The sequence below is a fragment of the Crinia signifera genome, chromosome 8 (assembly GCF_055691185.1).
Source record: "Crinia signifera chromosome 8, ASM5569118v1, whole genome shotgun sequence".
Lineage (NCBI taxonomy): Eukaryota > Metazoa > Chordata > Amphibia > Anura > Myobatrachidae > Crinia > Crinia signifera.
In genome coordinates this window covers 168,403,429-168,423,065 of record NC_139224.1, presented here as the reverse complement: position 1 = coordinate 168,423,065, position 19,637 = coordinate 168,403,429, and the positions used below count along the sequence as shown (strand labels likewise).

The window sequence follows — 19,637 nt, the reverse complement described above, 5'->3', positions numbered from 1 at the left end:
GTGTGATCTGAGTGACCACCAGCACTGCACTGAACGTGTGTGATCTGAGTGACCCCCAGGACTGCTCTGAACGTGTGTGATCTGAGTGACCCCAAGCACTGCACTGAATGTGTGTGATCTGAGTGACCACAAGCACTGCACTGAATGTGTGGGATCTGAGTGACCACAAGCACTGCACTGAATGTGTGTGACCTGAGTGACCACCAGCACTGCACTGAATGTGTGTGATCTGAGTGACCACCAGCACTGCACTGAATGTGTGTGATCTGAGTGACCACCAGCACTGCACTGAACGTGTGTGATCTGAGTGACCACCAGCACTGCACTGAACGTGTGTGATCTGAGTGACCTCAAGCACTGCACTGAATGTGTGTGATCTGAGTGACCACAAGCACTGCACTGAATATGTGTGATCTGAGTGACCACAAACACTGCACTGAATGTGTGTGATCTGAGTGACCACCAGCACTGCACTGAAGGCGTGTGATCTGAGTGACCACCAGCACTGCACTGAATGTGTGTGATCTGAGTGACCCCCAGGACTGCACTGAATGTGTGTGATCTGAGTGACCACCAGCACTGCACTGAATGTGTGTGATCTGAGTGACCCCCAGCACTGCACTGAATGAGTGTGATCTGAGTGACCACCAGCACTGCACTGAATGCATGTGATCTGAGTGACCGCAAGGATTGCACTGAATGTGTGTGATCTGAGTGACCCCCAGCACTGCACTGAATGTGTGTGATCTGAGTGACCCCCAGCACTGCACTGAATGAGTGTGATCTGAGTGGCCAACAGCACTGCACTGAATGTGTGTGATCTGAGTGACCACCAGCACTGCACTGAATGCGTGTGATCTGAGTGACCACCAGCACTGCACTGAATGCGTGTGATCTGAGTGACCACCAGCACTGCACTGAATGCGTGTGATCTGAGTGACCACCAGCACTGCACTGAATACGTGTGATCTGAGTGAACCCCAGGACTGCTCTGAACGTGTGTGATCTGAGTGACCCCCAGGACTGCTCTGAACGTGTGTGATCTGAGTGACCCCAAGCACTGCACTGAATGTGTGTGATCTGAGTGACCACAAGCACTGCACTGAATGTGTGTGACCTGAGTGACCACCAGCACTGCACTGAATGTGTGTGATCTGAGTGACCACCAGCACTGCATTGAATGTGTGTGATCTGAGTATCCACCAGCACTGCACTGAACGTGTGTGATCTGAGTGACCACCAGCACTGCACTGAACGTGTGTGATCTGAGTGACCCCCAGGACTGCTCTGAACGTGTGTGATCTGAGTGACCCCAAGCACTGCACTGAATGTGTGTGATCTGAGTGATCACAAGCACTGCACTGAATGTGTGTGACCTGAGTGACCACCAGCACTGCACTGAATGTGTGTGATCTGAGTGACCACAAACACTGCACTGAATGTGTGTGATCTGAGTGACCACCAGCACTGCACTGAATGTGTGTGATCTGAGTGACCACAAGCACTGCACTGAATGCGTGTGATCTGAGTGACCCCAAGCACTGCATTGAATGCGTGTGATCTGAGTGACCACCAGCACTGCACTGAATGTGTGTGATCTGAGTGACCCCAAGCACTGCACTGAATGTGTGTGATCTGAGGTACCACCAGCACTACACTGAATGCGTGTGATCTGAGTGACCACTAGCACTGCACTGAATGCGTGTGATCTCAGAGACCACCAGCACTGCACTGAATGCGTGTGATCTGAGTGACCACCAGCACTGCACTGAATTCGTGTGATCTGAGTGACCACCAGCACTGCACTGAATGCGTGTGATCTGAGTGACCACCAGCACTGCACGGAATGTGTGTGATCTGAGTGACCCCCAGGACTGCACTGAATGTGTGTGATCTGAGTGACCACCAGCACTGCACTGAATGTGTGTGATCTGAGTGACCCCCAGCACTGCACTGAATGAGTGTGATCTGAGTGACCACCAGCACTGCACTGAATGCGTGTGATCTGAGTGACCCCAAGCACTGCACTGAATGTGTGTGATCTGAGTGACCCCCAGCACTGCACTGAATGTAAGTGATCTGAGTGACCCCAAGCACTGCACTGAATGTGTGTGATCTGAGTGACCCCAGCACTGCACTGAATGTGTGTGATCTGAGTGACCACCAGCACTGCACTGAATGTGTGTGATCTGAGTGACCACCAGCACTGCACTGAATGTGTGTGATCTGAGTGACCGCAGGGATTGCACTGAATGTGTGTGATCTGAGTGACCCCCAGCACTGCACTAAATGTGTGTGATCTAAGTGACCCCCAGCACTGCACTGAATGAGTGTGATCTGAGTGACCACCAGCACTGCACTGAATGTGTGTGATCTGAGTGACCACCAGCACTGCACTGAATGTGTGTGATCTGAGTGACCACCAGCACTGCACTGAATGTGTGTGATCTGAGTGGTTATGGTATGCTAGGGGGATACGGTCACTAGGTCTACAAGCATTAGGTTGACACCATTAGGTCGACATGCATGAAGGTTAACATGACTGAAGGTCGACATTCAGGAATGTCGACATGACTGAAGGTCGACAGGGTCAAAAAGTCGACAGTCAAAAGGTCAACATGGTTCAAAGGTCGACAATGGAAAGGTCAACCGGGTCAAAAGGTCGTCAGCGTCAAAGGCCGACAGTCAAAAAGTCGACATTGTCAAAAGATCGACAGCAAAAAATGTCGACATTGGAAAGGGTCAACATGAAAAAGGTCAACATGCATTTTTTAACAAAATTTTGAGCCGACATGTGTCGACAGGCAGTATTTCTTACACTACCATCCACTACGGCGTGGAGGGAGAATATAATAGTGTGCCGAGTGGAGCGAGCCATGTGAGGGGACGCGGTACACTGACAGTGTCCATGTCGACCTATATCGACAGACACACACAAAAAATGAAAAACTCATGTTCGCATTTTTCATGTCAACGATTTAAATGTCGACTTTTTGGCTGTCGACCTTTTCACCCTGTTGACATTTTTACTTTCGACCTTTGGACCCTGTCGACCTTTTGACTGTCAACCTTTGGACCCTGTCGACCTTGTCACTGTCGACCTTTTGACCCTGTGACCTTTTGGCTGTCGACCAACAGTGGTCAACCATATGACTGTAGACCAGACCTAGACATTGTAGATCTAATAAAGCGCTGCTGAATATGTATGCGAAATATAAGAAACTGTTATTATTATTAATAATAATATACCATGACCGATCTCAGTGACCCCCCCGAGCACTGACTGAGTGTATATGGTCAGCACTGCACAGACTGACTGAGTGTATATGGTCAGCACTGCACAGACTGACTGAGTGTATATGGTCAGCACTGCACAGACTGACTGTGTTGAGTCACTGGGCGCACCACTGCCGGCTGTGTCAGAGTCTGCTGGCAGCTGGAATAATGATGATCCGTATTGTAATAATATATATATATTCATAACGTACCAGTAATTATTGTAGCATATATTGGTCTAACCACGTGACCAGCAGCCGCTCTAGGAGTGGGACGTTTATTGGTGGGAAGTGTCATGTGCCGCCTCGGGACTAGCCAATCACAGCCCAGCAGTTTCCGGAGCCGTTTTCAAACTTGCTTCCTGCAGTTCATCCGTAGCCGGAGGTTGTGTCACGTGTTCCGGGCGGCTCGGGTCACTCACACCCGGGGCATGGAGACCCGAATCGTCACCCCGGGGCCGTACCGGGCCACCAAGCTGGTAATGTCTCCTGCCTGCTGTGTAATTCGCCGTGTGTGTGATATAGAGAGAGCGCTGCTACTGTGTGTTTTGATATTGAGCGAGCGCTGCTACAGTGTGTGTGTGTGTGTGTGTGAGTGATATAGAGAGCGCTGCTACAGTGTGTGTGTGTGTGATATAGAGAGCGCTGCTACAGTGTGTGTGTGTGTGTGATATAGAGAGCGCTGCTACAGTGTGTGTGTGTGATATAGAGAGCGCTGCTACAGTGTGTGTGTGTGTGTGATATAGAGAGCGCTGCTACAGTGTGTGTGTGTGATATCGAGAGCGCTGCTACAGTGTGTGTGTATGATATAGAGAGCGCTGCTACAGTGTGTGTGTGTGATATCGAGAGCGCTGCTACAGTGTGTGTGTGTGATATCGAGAGCGCTGCTACAGTGTGTGTGTGTGATATCGAGAGCGCTGCTACAGCGTGTGTGTGATATCGAGAGCGCTGCTACAGTGTGTGTGTGTGATATCGAGAGCGCTGCTACAGTGTGTGTGTGTGTGATATCGAGCGCTGCTACAGTGTGTGTGTGTGTGATATCGAGAGCGCTGCTACTGTGTGTGTGTGTGTGATATCGAGAGCGCTGCTACTGTGTGTGTGTGTGTGATATCGAGAGCGCTGCTACAGTGTGTGTGTGTGATATCGAGAGCGCTGCTACAGTGTGTGTGTGTGTGTGTGAGTGATATCGAGAGCGCTGCTACAGTGTGTGTGTGTGTGTGATATCGAGAGCGCTGCTACAGTGTGTGTGTGTGTGATATCGAGAGCGCTGCTACTGTGTGTGTGTGTGATATCGAGAGCGCTGCTACAGTGTGTGTGTGATATCGAGAGCGCTGCTACAGTGTGTGTGTGTGTGATATCGAGAGCGCTGCTACAGTGTGTGTGTGATATCGAGAGTGCTGCTACAGTGTGTTTGTGTGTGATATCGAGAGCGCTGCTACAGTGTGTGTGTGTGTGTGTGTGATATCGAGAGCGCTGCTACAGTGTGTGTGTGTGATATCGAGAGCGCTGCTACAGTGTGTGTGTGTGTGTGTGTGATATCGAGAGCGCTGCTACAGTGTGTGTGTGATATCGAGAGCGCTGCTACAGTGTGTGTGTGTGATATCGAGAGCGCTGCTACAGTGTGTGTGTGATATCGAGAGCGCTGCTACAGTGTGTGTGTGTGTGTGATATCGAGAGCGCTGCTACAGTGTGTGTGTGTGATATCGAGAGCGCTGCTACAGTGTGTGTGTGTGTGATATCGAGAGCGCTGCTACAGTGTGTGTGTGTGTGTGTGTGTGTGTGTGTGATATCGAGAGCGCTGCTACAGTGTGTGTGTGTGTGTGTGTGTGTGATATCGAGAGCGCTGCTACAGTGTGTGTGTGTGTGACATAGGGAGAGCGCTGCTACAGTGTGACCTAGAGAGAGACATAGCAAATGCTGCTACAGTGTATCTGTGACATAACGAGTGCCGCTACGGTGTGTGTGTGTCCATAGAGCGTGCGCCGTTACGGCGTGTGTGTCTGTCACATAGAGAGAGCACCGCTACAGCGTGTGTCACATAGAGCGCCCTGTGTGTACTAGTATGTATATGCTGAGGCACTCTATTAGTAGTGTCCTATTAGCCCATTGGCAGAAGTACCCCTCCTTTGACTATGGTTGCCCAGTACCCCTCCTCTGACTATGGTCGCCCAGTACCCCTCCTCTGACTATGGTTGCCCAGTACCCCTCCTCTGACTATGGTCGCCCAGTACCCCTCCTCTGACTATGGTCGCCCTGATTGCGTGTGACATAAAGCCCAGAGAATTGCACATAGTGAAAAACACAACGTAAGTTTATTGTGAAAATAGTTTTGCACAATTTGTCAGTATTTGTTTGAAAAATTGACAATTATGGGGCAAAATCCCTACAGCCTGGACATGTAATAATGAGTGACTGCGTCCCGCTCTGCTGTGTCCTGGTGAAGATTAGTGTTTGGGGTTTTATTTGTATTATTTATAAAATGTCTTTCCTCTTGTAATATGAGGCCACTCTCTGCTTGCGTTCTCCTTGCTAACAATATTCTTGTTCTCTTCCTTGTTCTCTTCCTTGCGTGGACTGATACATACTGTGCTGTATCACTCTATAGTTCTCTGGTGTCTCCAGTTTACAGTCAGCTTCCTTACATTCCATTGAATGTACTTGCTAAATGCTACCTTACAACAATTGGTTTTTCCTCTGCTTGAAAAATGGTTGCTGTAGGAGGTAACAAGATTCTCCGATTATCACAATTTAGGCCGGCACTTGTCCAATGCTCCCCCGATACTTGGTTGTACTTTTCTAAGACTTGATCTGTAACAGTCCTGGCTGAGGGCTGCATTAGGATGGGCTAAAACAATATTTACCTAGTAGTTTAGCTGCTGTAGTAATCCCGATTCTTTGACTTCCAGTGGAATGAAGTAACCAAATACTTCCGAGCCGGGATGCCTTTGAGGAAACACAGGCAACACTTTAAGACCTACGGGAACTGCTTCACAGCGTCAGAAGCCATCGATTGGCTGCACCACTTACTCCGGCACAACAGCAACTTTGGGGCTGACGTAACCAGGCAACAGACCGTTCAGCTTCTGAGGAAGTTCTTGAAGAACCACGTCATAGAGGACCTGAAAGGAAGGTGGGGCACAGAGGAGCTGGATGATAACCACACCCTCTACAGGTATTGGTGGGCCAATCACATCTAATATAATTTAGTGGTCAATCTAGCACCCTGCACCTTTCATAACCTGTGCAATTCCCCCTTCCCTGCCTGGGGTGCCTGTCTTATGTGGTGCTTCTAGCAAAGGCTGTCTGTATTTCAGCAGAGATACAGACCAAACTGTGCTAGAACCACCACAGCAGTGTGTGACACTGCGGGCAGGGAAGAGGAACTGCGTGTATTGGAAGGAGCTAGAATGAACACTATAGTTATTTTATATACTGGCATTTCGGTACTGTATGTGGGTTAGCACTGCATTTATAGGTAACAAAACCTCATTTTTGGCACAGGTTTCCCTCCACGTCCCCGATAAAGAGCATTCCGAGTCGCCAGCCTCTGTGGAAGAGAAGCAGTTTAGAAAATGTCTTCAAAGAGAAGGAGAATCTCTTCAAGATGCCGAGTTTCTCTAGAAGGAGCCACAACCGGCGGGACTCTAGGGAAACTGGGGTAAGAGGGTCAGAACCATCAGGGCTCTCGGGATAATGGGCTAAGAGGGTCAGAACCATCAGGGCTCTCGGGATAATGGGCTAAGAGGGTCAGAACCATCAGGGCTCTCGGGATAATGCGGTAAGAGGGTCAGAACCATCAGGGCTCTCTGGAAACTGGGGTAAGAGGGTTAGAACCATTAGGGCTCTCGGGATAATGGGGTAAGAGAGCCGCAACCAGGGATAACACGGTAAGAGGGCCACATCCGGCGGGGCTCTCGGGATCACTGGGTAAGAGGGCCACATCTGGCGGGGCTCTCGGGATCACTTGGTAAGAGGGCCACATCTGGCGGGGCTCTCGGGATCACTGGGTAAGAGGGCCACATCCGGCCTGGCTCTCGGGATCACTGGGTAAGAGGGCCACATCTGGCGGGGATCACTGGGTAAGAGGGCCACATTCGGCGGGGCTCCTGGGATCACTGGGTAAGAGGGCCACATTCGGCCTGGCTCTCGGGATCACTGGGTAAGAGGGCCACATCCGGCGGGGCTCTCGGGATCACTGGGTAAGAGGGCCACATCCGGCGGGGCTCTCGGGATCACTGGGTAAGAGGGCCACATCCGGCGGGGCTCTCTGGATCACTGGGTAAGAGGGCCACATCGGGCGGGGCTCTCTGGATCACTGGGTAAGAGGGCCACATCCGGCGGGGCGCTCGGGATCACTGGATAAGAGGGCCACATCCGGCGGGTTTCTCGGGAGGGCTGTTGGTTACCCTGATGTGCCGTATTGTGGCCAGAGCGTTCTATATGTGCCTGGTGCAGGGAATACATGTAGCAGAATGAGCTTTCATACCATCCCTCTGTGCAGGGTAATTGTAGGGCTGTATCCGCTACCTCGTCTCTTGTCTCCATTTACGTGCTGACAATAAAGCTAGTTGTAGCTCTGCTCAGTGTCTGCTGAAGTTCCCCTACTGTATGCAAAAGACCGGTCCTAGATGCTGGTATCCGGATGGCGGATCAATGGGGTGTAGGTTGACAATACCACATCTGACCACTAGAGGTGTTGTTCGTCCACGTGTAGACAGACATTAATGGGAGTTTGACGGGAACCTGGTCGACATGGGTTTTTCATCTTCCTTAGACTCCACTAGATTCTCGACCTAAACATGGTCAAAACCGTATAACATAACCCTAGAAGCTGACACTCTGTCTCCATCTCCGAGCTGCATAAAGCTCTCCGACTGTGCTTTGTACAATAATGGGATTTCTCTGCCTTCCGATACAGTGCGCCTCCAGTAACTTCTCATTCCTCCATACTGGGGGACACTGCTGTACCTTGGGCATAGAGGGCGGTGTGGCTGGAGCAGGACACCGCTACACTATGGTCTTAGGTCTGACTCCTCCCCCTCTGACCCTTCCTGGGTAGACCCCACTTCTCCCCTTTGTGCTCACAGAGCATGGCTCGTTTTCCTTCTGTGGATGTTTTTATCTCCTGCACTGCATTAGGGTATAATGGTGTTCAGCGGAACGGCTGCACTGAGGCCGCGGACTACGTTGCCAATAGCTGCCTCTCTGTCACTGGGCTCCTGGTAGTTTAGGTTACCCAGCTCACAGAGTAGATAACAGCAGCTGACCACTCAGGCCACACCCTTAGAGCCACGACAAAGACTTCCCTGAGCTGTCCCGATGTACTACTCCATACATGGCGGGGATGCGATCCACTTGGGGCAACAGGCATTTCCTTCTGTTACTTGTGGCGCCCGTATTGAATCCACAACCGCCATTAATACAAAGGAAGTTCTGCGTAATCTCCGATGCAGGAGTCCAGGGTCATGGTATAGCTTCCCAGGCTGAGCTAGAGGGAGCCTAAGTGACCGGTCCACCCAGTGCTATGAGAACAACCTTCCTGATTCCAGTTATGTTATCCCAGTCACCACTAGGCCAAGAGCCTTTCCAGGTCTGCAGTCTGTAACGGGAATTTACAAATTCCCTTATTCAGATCTGATCCCAGTACAAAATTGTTCTCAAAATGGGCAAAACCATGTGCACTGCAGGTGGGGCAGATGTAACATGTGCAGAGAGAGTTACATTTGGGTGGGGAGTGTTGAAACTGAAATCTAATTTGCAGTGTAAAAATAATGCAGCCAGTATTTACCCTGCACAGAAACAAAATATCTCGCACAAATCTAACTCTCTCTGCACCTGTTACATCTGCCCCACCTGCAGTGCACATGGTTTTGCCCATTTTGAGAACAATTTTGTACTGTGATCAGATCTGAATAAGGGCCAAAGACTGTTTGGAGAACAGACCTTGTAGGCACCAGGGGTGGTCTTGGGTTCACCTTTTGGGTGTCACTGGGACTATCGCTATCCTTTTTACAGTGTGTGTGTGTGTGTGTGTGTGTATATAAATAACTCTTATATGGTATTCTGGTTAGTTTATCCTATTATGACCCTGTACTGACCCCTTATTCTGTATTATAGAGCGAACAAGAAAACAACGCAGTTGAAATGATGGAAGAAGAGAGAGAATGTGAGCGGGTTGGTCCTAAAGAACTAAGCCAGAAAGATCTGGAAGATGTCTGGGGAAACATCACCTTGATCCAGTAATGTTACTCCTCTAATAGTTATTTGTAGGGGTTCTTACATAGTGCATCTAGGGGGCGATTCAGGTTGGCAAGTAAAGGACCGAATTCGGTCAGGGGACCATTGTTGCCGATCTGCTCTTAGGTATCTGTGAAAATACGCACGTGCAAACTCCTTCCGCGTATATCGAACCAGCGGAGCCGGTGCATGGAGACGCTCAGCATTTCCTGGCGTTCCCACCAAAAAAATGGCGGATGCGCCCAGTAAAGCGATGGACGTTCCCATTTGAACATGGGTGAACCTGAAGCTGCCAGTCCTGTCTTTGTCCATGCGCTCATATATAAAAGTCAGCCTAGACTGAGATGGGAGGGGCTTCTCTAAGGGCGGCTCGATGTGTAGAAACGCATTTAGTGGATTGGCTGATTCACGTGCCGGGTCCGGTGGTGACCCAGCATCAATTAGAGATTCGACTTTCTATCCTGTTATGACTTCAGACAAATAAATGTACTGTCTCACTTTGGTGTTGCAGGTGACCTCCGTTTCCGTCGGCCGTGTCATGTGCGAAATGCGTTGCAGCAACACCACATGCAGAATCTGTTCTATATTTATTTTGCTGTCGCCTCTGTCCTGTGACTTGTTATAGGCCACTCACACCTGTTGTGTAACTCTGCTTAGTCTGCAGAAGATCCTCGCCTTGCCGTCCTTGGACGACGTACTGAACCCATCCCAGATAAATCCTGCGCACATCATGTACAACATGACGCACACCAGTAAGCACGGAGTTGTCTTTCTGCAGGATAAATCAGGTCAGATATCTTCACAACTCCCTATGGAAGGAATTTCTTCTAGTTTCCAGCCGTTTGTATTAACTTTGGTTTCTCCATTTCTCTAGCGGATCTTCCTCACTGGGTCCTGTCTGCTATGAAATGTCTTGCGAACTGTGAGTACAGCGGGTCAGCGTTTGCCGATAGGTTGAAAGGTTGATGTTCGGGCGAATTGTGTTCTGACTGCAGAGTGTTTTCTGCTAGACCCAATGGAAGCCGCAATATTCCTGTAGGTCTGTGATTGACCCGGTCTTGCAGATTTGTTATGTAGTTTCTTCGTCACTGCAGAACCCTTGTGGCACCATATAAATAAAGGATAATTGCCCTAAATAATAATCTTGTGAGCTCTGAGGCAAGGTATTGATGGTAAGGTGTACTAGACAAGCATGCATTCGGCATGCTGCAAGAGAGCATGAATCGGCCCCTAAGAGTAGATGATGGAGAGGGGGGCGGGTTGGGACGCTGAGTTGGGTGGTAACTTTGGGGCTCAGGCCCATGAAGTATAACAGCCATCTATGTTTTGTGAATTACACACACACTTAGCTTACTATATAATAAGGTCATTGATCACTTGTGACTCTTGTATCTGACCACAAGATGGCGCTGTGAGTAGACAGTGGGTATACTTTAAGTAGAACTCCTCATACTGGTCAATTTAATTAGGGGTGGAATGTGGGTGACTATCAGTATGTCATTGCAATGGTGCGGTGACTGCTGCTCCCGCCAGGCGCGGTTGCCGCTGCTCCCGCCAGACGTGGTACTCCTCCTTACATTATACCTGAATCTTCTTCTCTCCCTGCAGGGCCTAGGAATAACGACCTCAGCCAGCCATCGTATCCCGGGTTCGAGCGCGACGTATTCCGGACGGTGGCGGATTACTTCCTGAATCTCCCCGAGCCCCTCCTCACGTATGAGTTCTATGAGCTCTTTGTGAATATCTTGGGTACGTATTCCCCGTAGAACTGTCCCCGTAGCTGGTCCTCACCCAGGTGGCGAGGTTCTATCTGCCTGCAGCGTCTTCCTACGCTACCTATAAGCACTAGAGCATGTCCGGTCCTTTATAGCTTTGTTCTGTGTTACCCAGGTAGCGTTACATGATCTCGTGAAAGCCATTATAATGGAAGCTGACCCATGTGGATGTGCTGGTCATTCTTATCGGCAGTCTGGGTGTTACTGCTGGTTCAGATGCTTCCAATTCCATTACTAATGCTATAGAGGACCCTTGTATCCGTCATTTCCAGCTTTATCTCTGTTTTGTGTGATACTCGTTGCGAGCGTTATAGCGGTTCTACCTCTCTAGCCTGGACTCGTTATTTAGGGTTTCGGTGCCAAGGGATTAATCTATAGGTACACACACATTTCCAACAATCGTAACATTGACCTAAGACGCTTATGTCAGACGCTCCTTGCCGAAAAAAGTGAACCGGGTCGGAAGTTCGACACTAGCATTAGGTTGACATGAGTTTTTCTTTTATTATCTTCTAGTCGACATGTGCCGACAGGTGTTATTTCTTGCGCTACCGTCAACTACGGCGGGGTGGGAGAATTAAATAGTGTGCCCTGCGCAGCGTGGTTAGCCAGGCGAGGGGACGTGGCACACTTAGATGGTTTCCATGACAACTAAGTCAACATTCAGGACAAAAAAATGCATGTCGACCTTGACTGTTTGTCTACTTAATGCTTGTTTCGACCTTCTGATTCGGTCGACCTAATGCAGGGATCCCTATGACCCATACCCTCTAATACTATTCTAATTAGCGGCTGTAGAATGTCGGCATGCCGCGTTCGTTGTAAATCTCCCCGTTCTCATTATCAGCATTGTGAATGCTTGTCTTATGAACACCCGATGGAGGTAACACAAACTGAAAGATGCACAATCCGGTGTTTTGTGCTTTGTATTTCGGGATGATTGTTGTGTGATCAGAACTGTACAGGTAATGGGAGTTTACAGAACTCGGGTCGGACTGGGAAATCCCAAAGGGGGCAGTGAGAGAGCAAACTGCTGGGTTGTGGGACATAGATAACCCGTATTTGGAGATGGTTTTTTGAAGAGGAGTCATTCAAATTGGGTTCCACAGTATCTGATCTGCCAGTGTAGGGAATTACAGTAGGGATGTGATCAGTGAGGAACCAAGTCTTTAGATCATTGGTGTCAAACTCATGGCCCTCCAGCTGTTGTGGAACTACACGTCCCAGCATTCCCTGCCACCTATTTTATATAATGGGTTGCTAAAACTGTGGCAGGGCATGCTGGGACGTGTAGTTCCGCAACAGCTGGAGGGCCATGAGTTTGACACCACTGCTTTTAGATGCGCCTATGCACTCCTGTGAGTATGCCGGTGGGGACAGCGACATTGTCACAATCGCAGCACCCTGGTGGGAAACCAGGAAGCTAAACGCATCTCTACTTAAATGCTGCTTTTGTCCTACGGTGTAAGCTTTCCATAGTCCTAACCTAGCATGCAGTGTAAATGTATTCCTATAGTCTGGCTAAGTGCTTTGGCCGATGCTGTCGCACGCTAACATATAAGCTACTAACCAGAGTTTTATTTACCGCTCCTAAAATGTCTAACTTCTATTTCATTCCCGGTTAGTTGTATGTGGCTACGTTACGGTTCCCCACAGGCGCAGCAGGAAGCATAAACCAAAGCGAGAATCTCCCGGTCCACAGCCGTCCAATTCGCTGCACTTAAGTGACGCAAACTTTAAGTCGACGGAGTGCCTGCTCCTTAGCTTGCTACGTAAAGTCCCCAATGAAGAAGAGGAGGATGACATCGACCGAAGCTTCGGAGAAATCGGCAGGGAGCACCACAAGTGTGTGCCGCGCGATTCCGGCACAGTTCAACTGCGCAGGTCTCTTAGTAGACGGACAAAGGGGGGCCAAGTTATAGGTGGCAGTTGTCAGAACCTCGCTATTTCCAGGAGGGATGCCGCCGCGCCTTTTAAAGAGCGAGTGCGCAGTTGCTCAATGGAGGGAATCGCAGAAATGTCCTATTCAGAACAGTATGACACCAGGGACTTTCCAGAGACGTCTTCTCCAATTTCGCAGCCACGTTCTCCAAACCTCCCACAGTCTGAGGACGTTTCCTTGGGAAGTGACACTGAATCCTGCGGCCCGGCTCAGACTCTGCAGAGCCGCCTTACGCCGGAGAGCTCTTATAAATCGGATACTGGCGGACTCTCTAGATCGAAGAGCCTGGGGGATTACCTGGGGTCTTGTGCTAGTATAAACGCCCCAGTCGCTGAAATCACCATGAAGCCCAGTCAGACTGCGCACGGTAAATTGCAGAAGCGGTTGAGCTCCATCGAGGGACGAGAGGCGGCTGAGCCTGATATCATTGTAACCAAACGCCTGTGTCAGAGCAGCATGGAGCTGTCTAGGTCCTCTGTCCCCTCCTTCTCTCTGCACGCTTCCCAGCCCTGCACTGGCACGCAAAGTAAGGTTAATGCTTTTTATTGCATGTTTCACGCATGTCCGTGTACTGGCACCTCCTTATTCCTGCATGTGCCGTAACCCAATAATGCATGTTCTGTCTAATATCCGGGCCCTACCCGCTACTCCGTAGTGCATGCCTTGTTCTCCTTCAGCCTGCTACAAAGAGTAGTGTCTCCATACAATTAGTCAATTGCTCTCAGAGTTCTCATTTGAAGTTCATGGGGTCTCTAAAGTTGTTGTAGTGCTTGTAAGACGCCACCATATTAAGACCGTGACTTGTTTTTGACCAATTGCTGTGTAGACCTTTTTTGTTGCTTACACGTGGGCTGTGCATGTGGAAGTCTCACCTGACTTGTAATTCCAGGCTACCTGACCAAATGATTCCCTGGGCAATGTCGGTGCTGGGTGCTCTGCTGTCTGGGATGCCGCTATGTCACTTTATGTAGACCGGTTAAACTTTTCTGTGTCTGTCTGTCTGTTTCTTAAGCTTTGACAAATGCTTTGAACTGCAATCTGCAGCCATAATCCAATCACGTCCATCCTTCAGTTGGTGTGTAACGTCTGTGCAGGGTGATCCGGTATGATGAGATCAGGCATTTAGAGGTATATGTTACTGCATATAGGGTACATTCTGGCACTCTGCACCGTGCAGTTCCTCTTTCCTGCCAGAGGTGTCGCTCTATGCGCTGGTTCTTCTAGAACCCTCTGACTTGGTCGAGTCAGCACTGATAGAACAAGGGGGCACATTTTATGAAGCCTGGTAAAGTAGAAGGTGATCACGCACCAGCTAATCAGCTGTGTTTGAAAAATGTCAGTTATGAGCTGATTGGCTGCTGCGTTATCACCTTCTACTTTATCACTTTACGAGGCTTAATACGTCTGCCCCAGTGTGTGCTTAGAAGCACCAGCGTAGAGAGTGGCGCCTCCAGCAGGAAACAGAAACTGCACGTATTGTGGTAATGGGTGCGTGGTGCCAGACGTTGCCATACGTGTTCTTCCAGCCCATTACACACAGAGGATGCAGCAATGTTGTGCACTAAACCATGCTAAACTGTACCACCTGCCACTTCACAAGCAGCCAGTGACCTCAAGGAGGCAAATTGTGCCTCGCGCCTCAGTGAAGTCACTGGATTAATAGTATATAGATTGGTCAAGTAGTTCTTTAGTCCACAAAATGGCTGCTTCAAATGTGTGTCTTCTGCTTTCAGTTTTTTCATTTATTGTCTTGTATGTGTCTGACTGTATAATAATTATGGCCCAGTGCTGTTCATGAGCCTCACCTGAGCGAAACGCGTCGCCATAATGTACAGAAATCTACTTGCTAAACACCCCAGGAGGAGGATGCAGCCTGTAATCTCCCAGCACTGACGTGTATCCTCCTCCTGCTCCCAGGCCTGCTGCAGCCTTACCTGAGCGAAACGCGTCACCATAATGTACTTGCTAAACACCCCAGGAGGAGAAAGCGGCCTATAATCTCCCCGCACTGACGTATCTCCTGCTCCCAGGCCTGCTGCAGCCTTACCTGAGCGAAACGCGTCACCATAATGTACATGCTAAACACCCCAGGAGGAGAAAGCGGCCTATAATCTCCCCGCACCGACGTATCTCCTGCTCCCAGGCCTGCTGCAGCCTTACCTGAGCGAAACGCGTCACCATAATGTACATGCTAAACACCCCAGGAGGAGAAAGCGGCCTATAATCTCCCCACACTGATGTATCTCCTCCTCCCAGGCCTGCTGCAGCCTCACCTGGAGAGAGTGGCGATAGACGCACTGCAGCTCTGCTGCCTACTGCTCCCTCCGCCCAACCGCCGGAAGCTCCAGCTGCTGATGAGAATGATCTCCCGCATGAGTCAGAACGTGGACATGCCGCGCCTGCACGATGCCATGGGGACCCGATCACTGGTGAGGAGCTCGCCGGTCACCTCTTTGGAAGCCTTGTCTCTGGTTACTGAGTGTTACATGTTTTCCATTGCGATTCTGTCATTCCAGATGATCCAGACCTTCTCCCGCTGTGTTCTGTGCTGTGCGGAAGAGGTGGACCTGGATGAGCTGCTCGCTACGCGACTGGTCTCCTTCCTCATGGACCATCACCAGGATGTTCTCCAAGTGCCTTGTTACCTGCAGACGGCGGCTCAGGACCATATACAGTACATCCAGAGAATGCATGTACGCTAAGTAACGGTGCATTTTACTGGGGCGTGAGTGACCGCTATGGGGGAGACGTTTCCCATAGTAACCATCCAGCTTCTAACTACCATACTACAAGCAAATGTGTTAAACCAAGCACAGGGTACCTATTACAGTCCCAGCTGCCGTTTAAAAGGGATACTCAACCCTTTAATTGAAAACAAATAGACACAAGATAAACGGCGCTGAGGGACTAGAGCACGATATTTTGATAAAAATGTAATATTTCTTTTCAACAATAAAAAAATATATATATATCCCATTACCACCGGCTGGTGAGACAAATTAATAAAATATTTTTTCAATATACTCAAAGCTAAAATACATGCTCTCTATTAATCTTAGAACTACAGCTTATGCATACTGATTAGATACAGGCTGATCTGTACAGCTTCATTTAGAATCACGCAGCAGTTGGAAACTTTACTTTTGTTAGGATTGGGTTAATATAATCACATTTAAGCAATTCATATACTGGTCCCAGTGATCAGTGTGCGTTTCAGTTGAAGTTCATGAATTTAGGCAGACAGACAATGGGTTATGAAGCAATTTTGTTGGTCAGTCACACAGTTTTGTATAGCTTCAGTCAGACCACGCAATATGCGCTCTAATTAAACCCAGCCAATTCCCATCTATCGCGCTGTAATGAAATAATGAGCTTGATATATATGCTCCGTGGTTTTGAAGTAGACGATTTGTAATCCACACTTGCGGTGACTTTGTAGGCCTGGAGCGAGTCCCCGGCTGTTGGTCTCACCGATTTGCGGCGCAGCCTTATCTAGAACATCCTGCTCCGGATGATAGTCTCCCAGGCTCCGGTGGTGTGTAGAGCAAACAGGAAGTTTAGTCGATAACACGTTTCCCCGCCCCTCTCCTCGTCAGCGGCTTCATCAGTTGCGTTTCTGTGTCTACGTCAACAGGCTAGAGCAAACGCTCACTAAACCGCAAATCACGGCATCGATTCCCAACCGGATACGAGCTGCGTGGCTCTGCCAGGAGATGGTCTTCTAAGCGTTAGCAATATACTACACTCTGGGAGAGTAGGAGATGACGCAGGTGAAGTTTCAGCAGCACAGAGAATTTCAGCAACCATATCCACATGTAGGCAAGGGTGAAGCTAGAGGGTCCGGGGTGATGTTTCGTCAGTTTGCACAGCTACGTGTTATGAGAGGCTCCTGTTACACCCTGAGATCTCCAATTTTTAAACAACGCATTTCGCCACCGAATTTTGGAATTCCTTGGTGGGAACATTTCTGGGAACTCCTTTAGGTCTCCTTATTGAGGATGTTCTGAATAATTTCGATTTGCCGTTCTTTGGGTCATTTTGTGAATGAGCGTTTCTATTTCTTTCAAACGTCTATGGTTTCCCTTCCCCCGGTCAGTAACTGAAGATCTTTGTTTTGCAGATGAATGACCCGGCGTCCGGCTTCTACTTCTGCAAGCAAATTAGCGCACAAGAGTTTGAGGAGCAGAAAGTCATCGAGTCGCAGGCCGCCATTGTGGAACTTCTGGAGAACATAGTGAGGGATAAAAAACTATCGATGAAAGAGAAGAAGAAAAAGCTGAAACAGGTCAGACTCTTGCCACCTTTGGGCCTAACTCTGCTCTGTTCGCAGCTGGGCGACTTTAGCAGAACCCTGCGATCAGATAGCCGCCGGCCAGACAGTGAAACCCCCGCCACGCGCAAATCTGCGAATAAGAAAATCAGCGGCTAGCTGCAAATCCGTACACCACTCGCTGACCATCGCATGACTTTCCCAGTGTGTGCGGAACCCTGCCCCTACTCTAACTCTGACATAAAATCGGGCTGATGGGCCGGATCTGACATCACACACCCTCCCTGAATGAAACCGGTTGGCAGCGCCAGACTTCAAATTCCGGCTTCCTGTCAACTTACGTACGGCTAGTGATCAGATTAGACGCTGTTTGGGCTTGCGCGTGTGTGCTAGGATCCATACGTATGCAGACATTCTATAACTGGCTGCTTGAGAATTCGTACAGCAGTGATCTGGTCTGAATAACCCCCTTAGGCCACTGTATAAATATATAGAAGTCTTGTTTGCGTTTTGCCTTAGTCTGCAGCGATAGGCCGCACAGTGTTGCTGAGGAATTGTTCTCCCAGTAGACCTAATGGTTTGTGCAGGAGGGTGGGTGCCATACCTAAGGCTGTCTATGCACACAGCCCTGATCTCCGCCTCACTCCAGAATGTCTCTTCTAAATCTCCTCCATTCTCTCAGTTTCAGAAAGAATATCCGGATATATACCAGAGCCGCTTCCCAACCACGGAGAGCGAAGCCAAACTCTTTGGGGATAAACCTACAATCAAGCAGCCAATGCTGGTTTTAAAAAGGCCCAAATTCCGAAGCCTAAGATACTGACTAGCACAGCGGTCCCCTCTGTAGGGAAGTTCTCCCCTTCTACCTCCCATTCTCACCTACGGAACCAATGGGTACACACTATGCAATATGTTGTCTGATCTGGCCATCCGATATTCTATACCCACAAATCCGATGGGACAATGGCGTTTAATGATTTATGGCGACGGATTGTACAGCAGTGCGATGTATCATTACGTCACCACAACAGGGGTCTGAACATCGCTGAGGTGTGTACCCAGTTGTAGACTCATCAGGGATCATGATTAATTGATGGCAGTGGAGCGTCTTGATTTTTAAAAAGGGGGGGGGGGGGTACACCCAAACCCCTTTGTGTGAAACATTGAAGGCAACCAAAAATCTAACAGCATGGTGCTACTATATATGCAAATTCCAGGATGACTGACCTGCTGTCAGTGTGATGTATTGTGCCTCAAGGACACCCATGGGGGGGGGGGGGGGGGGGGCTGGGGCTGGTTAGTGCTTTTAATGCAGACTACTGGGTCTGTCTCATGCTGCGTCTATGGGGTGATTTCATGTTGGTTCGCAAAGCTCATTTGGTTTGCTAATGGTCCAAACCATGTGCACTGCAGGTGGGGCAGATGTACCATCTGGGGTGTGTATTTCAAACTGATATCTAGATTGCAGTGAAAGAATAAAGCAGCCATTGCACAGAAAAAAATAACTCTGCACATGTTACGTCTGCCCCACCTGCAGTGCAGCATGGTTTTGTAAGTTAGGAAACCAAATATGTTTTGCGAGCTAGTCTGCTGTGATTTCATTGGAAGGATAGCACAAACTGGTTGAGTCTTCTACCCCCCTGACGTGCATGCAGCTCTGTGTAAGCCGTGCATAAGACCAAATGAACCAACTTATTTTAAAGGAAGCTGAGCAGGGCCTGCAGTTCCGCCGCTTTATATGCTGCGGGTGAAGGAGGGGACTATGAACTTGCACCTGTATCGCTCCCTAGAATTTTAATGTCTTCCAAGGACAGTTCTTGATTCTGCCTCCTTGTAGTGAGTTCTGTTCCTGTTTTCGTGACCTTTTCTACATGTTTCTCTCGCCGTGAAATGAAGAACGATAAATTACCAAAGACTTCTACAAAATACGACTTCTGCTAATAACAAGACTTGAAAAGAAGGAACTTGAATTATTAAAACGATTCTGCAGGTTTATAATACTTGAGTTACTGCGTAAACTGATTTTTTTTCCTCTTGTAAATCTGAAATGTTTTCCATATTCATTTTCCCCAAACTAAAGACAATCTGATAACTTTGTCCATAGCATTTGTTTCCTTACAATACTATATTTGCAACAT

At 49.0% G+C, this 19,637-nt stretch overlaps 1 protein-coding gene across 2 annotated transcripts; it reads left to right on the top strand.

The window, feature by feature from the left end:
• Positions 1-3,572: 3,572 nt before the first annotated feature.
• On the top strand, positions 3,573-18,771 carry DEPDC1 (DEP domain containing 1). Of its 2 annotated transcripts, XM_083157725.1 has the most exons (12): positions 3,573-3,754; positions 6,182-6,447; positions 6,777-6,933; positions 9,393-9,514; positions 10,170-10,300; positions 10,387-10,434; positions 11,121-11,261; positions 12,913-13,755; positions 15,486-15,658; positions 15,746-15,922; positions 17,350-17,514; positions 18,182-18,771. In XM_083157725.1, exons 1-12 carry the CDS (start codon positions 3,707-3,709, stop codon positions 18,320-18,322), a joined length of 2,412 nt encoding a protein of 803 aa, XP_083013851.1. In that variant the 5' UTR covers positions 3,573-3,706; the 3' UTR covers positions 18,323-18,771. The 2 variants fall into 2 exon arrangements, with proteins under 2 accessions (XP_083013851.1, XP_083013852.1); XM_083157726.1 differs by lacking the exon at positions 12,913-13,755 and having other exon boundaries at positions 3,574-3,754.
• Positions 18,772-19,637: the final 866 nt, after the last annotated feature.